The sequence below is a fragment of the Phyllostomus hastatus genome, unplaced genomic scaffold (genome assembly GCF_019186645.2).
Source record: "Phyllostomus hastatus isolate PE091 unplaced genomic scaffold, TTU_PhHast_1.1 phas_contig_150, whole genome shotgun sequence".
NCBI lineage: Eukaryota > Metazoa > Chordata > Mammalia > Chiroptera > Phyllostomidae > Phyllostomus > Phyllostomus hastatus.
The window spans coordinates 20,780,726-20,786,725 of NW_025333611.1; the positions used below are offsets into that span (position 1 = coordinate 20,780,726).

Genomic DNA, 6,000 nt, shown 5'->3' on the forward strand with positions numbered 1-6,000 from the left:
ATTTGAGAAATTTGGCCGGGAAGGAGGAAAACGCTTAGGGTGACAGGGGTATGTGTGTGCACAGGGGATTAATCTTTTTGTTCAGTTGCAATTTTTTTTTAAAGGGTAAGAAGGGTATGAGAAGCTGATGATATCCAAAAACAGGATTGTTTTTCCAAACCAAAGATCAGGATGGAATAATGATAATGCTTGTGGTAGAGGGTGGGGAGGGAGAAACTTAATTGGCAGGGTGCTCACCCACGTGAGAAGTGGGGCCTGAAACTGATATTTGAGGAAGAGGCAGAAAAAAACCCTGACTATAATGGAGAAGCCACACAAAGGAGGCTGATTGGGACAAGGGGACGGAAGTGGTGCCCAGGGACCAGCAGAAACCTCTGCAGGGACGAGCGTGAGGTTAAATACCATGGCCCCATATGACCACACACACCCGCTGCAGAACGTGGCTAAGATCCAAGTAATTATATTTGATAAATATAACATCTATCACTTATTGAATACTTCCTCAGTGCTAGCTTTTCCCATGACACTCCAGATGAAATGAAACTGGAGTTCAGAGAAATCAAGTCATTCACCCAATTCATACAAAATTACATAGCTAGAAAGTTGCAAACTCAAACCCCAGTTTGTCCATCCTCCGAACTGAACTGCTCACTTCTACTGAGTCGCCAGGCTGTTGAAGGTGACCTCAGGGAACGTGTTTGGATGGAAAAGGTGAGTATGGATGAGTATTCCTTTCAGAATGACAGTAACTGACAGAAATGGTGGAGACGATGAACTCGGATGTCAGGGGAGAGGTGTGGGGGTTCACAGCCTTGGGGACGGGCTTTTCATGGGAGTGGCTACAGGCTGCTTGGTCAATGCAAGCTATGGCTAGGGAAGATGTGGCTTTAATCATCATCATCATCATCATCATCATCATCATCATCTCCAAGCTGGTCTAACAGAGGGCAAGATACAGAATGGGTTCTTCTATCGTCTCTTGAACAATAAAAATTTCATCTAATGAAAGGCAGAGCTTCAAATTATTTCTTGAGTTGTCTAGTAGACAATATGATTTCCCAAAGAATATAGAATGCAGCAAAGAAACTCCCATCTTGGGTTGGATTTGACTAGTTGAGAAAGAATTAGTTGTAGAAAGGAAAGGCATCTGGGGGCAATCAATGACTACATGTGAGCCCGGCAGATCAGACATAAGCTTGGACATTAAGAAAACATATTAAAAAAATCAAAGAAAATTTAGACAAAAGACTTTAAAGTGAAGATGCCTTGAGAAGACTGGTAAGTTTGCAAAAGCAAAATTATGAAGACAAAACCATGGTCAGCAGGCATGAATACATAGAATAAATAAGAGAAAGTGGACTCTCAGAAATGTCAGTCGGATAGTGGTCCAGTTATTGAACCTGCATTTCCAAGAGACAAGCACCATAAAGGAGCTCCAGGATACAGAGAAGACTATGACATGGGCCCTGTCACCGCGTTGTACAACAGCTGACCAACTCATTATTTATAGTAGGGACTCAGAGAGTGTCATGAGAGTGAGACCAGCGTGTGGAGGGACCAAGCAGAGCTCTGTAGAGCAATTTTATTATGTTAAACCTGATTTTAAAAGATTGTAATTACTACAATAGCAAGCATTTATTGAGTGGGTTCCATGTGCTAGGCATTGTATGAAGTGTTTTCCATGCACTTAATATTTACAACCCCAGGAAGTAGGTATTACCAGTATCCATATCTTGTCCTCATAGGACAATAAGTTAGTTACTTGTCCTGTAGGAGGCGGTGTATTATTAGTCTACAGTGAAGGTGTTACCTTCACCACTGGTTGATTCTCTTTGTACAATATTCACGAATCAGGAAATCCTACTGGAACGAATTTCATTATAATATGGGGTATGGCACAACTAACACTCCTAGTTTATTACAAAATCATAAGCATGTAATTCTGTAACATAACAATATCACACTCAAGCATACCATATGACATTTTAGGTGAAATGTTCAAATTAAAATTATAAATTACTACACCCGTATTACGACCCTCCCAACCACACTCAAGCAGTTCTGTAAGTGGTTTCGAAGTCCATTCCTACATCATTTGAATCCTGCTTTACTTATGGAAAGACACATACACTGTCAGAAGAGAAATCCTACTTCCCAGGTTTGTTTCCACTCTCCAGCCAGTTGACTTTGATGCTGTAATTGCTACTGAAGATCTGAACAGTGCACCCCTGGCACGATGGAGGCACGGGTGGGAGGGGGTGCTCGTTGCAGGAATATTTGGCGTCCAAGCTCTGCTCTTGGACTTGGGCAGGCTAGCTGCCACCATGGAGGCAGTCAGAAGCAAGCTTACCATCAGAACTTCTGTTCTAACCCAGCTCTCTTTCTGTCGTGGTGCCTGACGAGGCGAGTCAATGTCAGTGACCTGCTGTTATGGACTGAATTGTCTCCCTTCCCCCAATTCATGTGTTGAAGCCTTAACCCTCAATGTGTCTGTTTTTGGAGGTAGCACCTTTAGGGAAGTATTTAAGGATAAATGAGGTCATAAAGGTGGGGCCCTAATCCTCTAAAACTGGTGTCCTTTTAAGAAGAGACACCCGAGCTCTTCCTCTCTGCTTTTTGCAGAGGAGAAGCATGTGAGGGCGCAGTGAGGAGGAGGCTGGCTACAAGCTCAGAACAAAGGTCTCGCCTTTATCTCGGACTTCTAGCCTCCTGAACTGTGAGAAAATAAGTTCTTGTTGTTTGAGCCATCCAGCCTATGGTATTTTGTTAGGCAGCCCTAGCTGTCTAATACACCTGGCACGCCTGCTTTCCTGGGACGTGGGCATTAACGATAGCACCCGATCACGGTCCCCATCCCATGGCTTGTTCTAAGAGAAGCCATGCACAAAGCTGCATGTGGTGCCTGGTGCCTGGTGTATGGCAAGAGTTTGACGATTTCAGTTGTCATTGTTACTGACTCTGAAGTGTGCTTCCTCCACAGTAGCCTGGGCATGGCAGTCCCACTCCCCACGTGGGAGGGCGGGGGTTGCAACGAGGCCTGCACTTCTGACACCTTCCTCGACAACAGAAAGTATGCGCACACACTCATCTGGGGATGGGGCACAAGGAAGTTCTGCTGGAATGATTTTTCAAGTCTCATGTTTCAACTTAAAACACGTAGATTTCTGTATTCTAATTAATACTGAGTCATGTTTGCTTTCATTCATAAAGGGCTTGCAGTAATTTATCAGGGCAGACTACTACAACCGAGGATCGATAACCCAGTCCTGTGTGCCCATCCACTTTGCTGACATTTTGGGAAAGCCTTTGCGAGTCACAAAGAACTGTTCTGGTGAGAGGACACAGTAACATTCTTTTTAAAAAATCAGCATTACAGTTAACCTGACGTGCACTATGAAGTGTGTTTGATATCACTAACTAACGACTGAACCACTGTTAGTGAGTGAGCTCCCACAGTGTGCCAGGCACCCACCCCGTCAGCACACTGGCCCCGCAGATCCACCCCCAGTGTTCTGGAAGCTAGAGTGGGGCAGGGGAGGTAGACAGGAACAGGTAGCTGGATAAGTAACTCTTAGTTAGGGCACACTGTGGCGAGAGCTGTGAAGGAGGAGGAAAGTGGCTCTGGAAAGCCTGCAGGAGGAAGAGGGCCAGAGCCCTAGAACATTCGGAGTCCTAACAGACTCCTGGGAAGTCCGGCTTCCTGGGAGGAGCCTCTGGAGGCGGCCTTCTGAAGTGAAGCACCGGTTATTAAATGTGTAAAACTAAGTGAATCGCCACCACCCCTGGTGTGCCCGCGGAGGACATAGTCTGCTTTCCATAATTCGGGGTGGGCTAGTTGTGGATTTTTGTGCTGGGGACCAGACAGGGTGGAACCTGACAACTTGTGGGAGGTAACGGGGTGGGGGCTGGTGTTCTGCTTTAGATGTGTGATGTGGGAGGTAGGGGCGGAGGGCGCAGGGACATCAGTGCCTCTTGTCTCTTCCTCTTTTTCCTCCCTAAGGAGTGTGCAAACTCTGCAGACTCGTCTAGGAGTCAGCGAACAGTGAGAACTGCTTTGTAAATCTTGACCTGGGAGCCAGGGACCCCTCCAGCCCTCCGAACTCCGGCTTAATCTGAACCGGGAGTGCAGGGGCGACCCTGACACCCACTGCTCGTGCCCGAGTCCCCGTCCCCAGTGCACTCCTAATTGCTTCCACAGCCTTGGTCACTCCCTCCCCCCCCGCCCCATGGCCTCAGCACACAGCAAACAGGCAGATGGAGAGAGTGCGTTAAGATTATTGTAGGGATGGGGAAGAATTTTCCATTAATAATAAGAAGAAGAATAATCATTCTTCTTTTGTTGGCACCACACTCACTAGCGTACCAAGTGTATTCACACCTGTAATCTCTCTGGATTCCAGAGGTGGGCGGTTAGGACCCTGGTGTCCCAGCCTTACCCACAGTCCCCATGTCCTAGCAGGCCACTTCTTTCCAGACCCATGCTCTTTGAGATGGCTGGGTCTTTTCTTACGCACAGCCCCCTAGAACCGCAGCCGGCTTTTTTCTTGTCACTTCCAAGTTCTGCAAGCCCCCACCACTTCTGCGACATTCCTATCAAACACACTCATCTGAGAGTTCAAGGAGGAAGGGGCCCCAGAGAGGATCTGGTCCAACCTTGTCAGCAGCCCAGAGAGCAGAAGGGGCTGGCCTAAGGTCACGGAGCTGGTCAGGCAGGAACAGAGCCAGGACACCCCTGCGCCTGCTCTTCCTCCTCCCAGTGCCCCAGGCAGCTGCAGGCTTCGGTCCCCTGGGGCTTCTCCCCAGGCGCACACAGGGCTCTTCAGAAGTTGGGTGTTTCTGGACTGTAACCTGTCAACCTTTTTGTACCCTTCATGAGGGGACTGGGGTGGGAAAGCTCGCCGGACTCAGAAATCTTGTGGGGGATTGTTTCATGAGGTTAGGAGTCTGAATGTGTGAAACTTCGGTTTTACACACAGAGGGCCACTCGTCGCCAGGACTAACAGACACTGGGCTGCCAGGAGCTGCAGGAGGCATCTGCACACACAGCGCCCGGCCTCCACTCCCCCCACCAGGCATCACCGTCCCTCTCTCCCTCCTCTCTGGCCTCTAGGTCTCCGGGTTCTCCCTTCCCCGGCTCGGCGCAGCAACAAGTGCGGCCGCTGCCGCTCCTCTTACCCCGGCCTCGGTCCATGGCGCCGGCCGATCCCCAGGGCTCGCAGAGCAGGTTGCGGTGGCTCCGGCGGGGCTGCTGGCGGCGGGCGCAGGGAGCTCTCCTGTCCGCCCCGCGGGAGCGCCCTCCGTGCGTCCCCTCCCCCAGACAGGATGCTAGCCCGGCACCCCCGCCCGCCCCTCCACGCCTCTCCCGGAATAGACCCGGAGCACGCCTCGCCCCCTGGGCCGGCCGGTGTCCGTAGTCCCGCACACGCCTGTGCCACGCCCTGCCTTCCTTACGCCCTCCACGCCCCTCCCGCTGGGCCCCGAAGGACTCACTTTCCGGTTGCCGCGCCTTGGGTCCCGCGCTGTGCGTCCCGCTCCAACCCGAACCAAGGCGGTGTTCAGCTCTGCTTGCTCTCCGCTAGAGATGGGGAGCTCACTATCCTATCTCCCAGCCCACCCGTGTTCAGATTGCCGAGACCGTTAGGACGTGCCCGCATTCCCCACCATGGAATCAAAACCTCTCTCCCTGCAGCTGCCACCTATTTCCCGGCTTTGGGTTTATGGTCTCCAGCCAACAGGTCTTGAGCACCGAGTGCGTGGGCCGGGTGCTGTGCTGATGACAACAACGGTATGAAAGAGGGGTGAAGTAATAATAATTACGAAGCCGAACACCTATGCAAAGGCAGAGAGACGAGGAAGGTCCTGGGAAAGGGTACCCTGCACCTTCCTGGACTGGGCAGTTCTTTCTCCATTGCTTTTATGGGCAGGTTGAAATTAATGCTGGCTTTGCAAAATTGCAAGGGTAGTTTGTTTCGTGTGCCTGTGTGTGAGCATTTAGAGGAA

At 50.2% G+C, this 6,000-nt stretch overlaps 1 protein-coding gene across 2 annotated transcripts in view; it reads right to left on the reverse strand.

Annotated features, from left to right (window-relative positions):
• The window catches only part of AFAP1L1 (actin filament associated protein 1 like 1), a 58,405-nt gene extending 52,785 nt beyond the window's left edge, over window positions 1–5,620 (reverse strand). Inside the window, exon 1 of one of the 2 annotated variants that reach the window (XM_045830190.1) lies at window positions 5,491–5,620. In XM_045830190.1, coding sequence (XP_045686146.1) covers window position 5,491 — 1 coding nt within the window. In that variant the 5' untranslated portion in view covers window positions 5,492–5,620. Of the gene's footprint in view, window positions 1–5,175; window positions 5,339–5,490 lie in introns of those variants that run through there. The other variant, XM_045830189.1, reaches the window with a different exon arrangement.
• Between the last annotated feature and the right edge of the window lie 380 nt (window positions 5,621–6,000).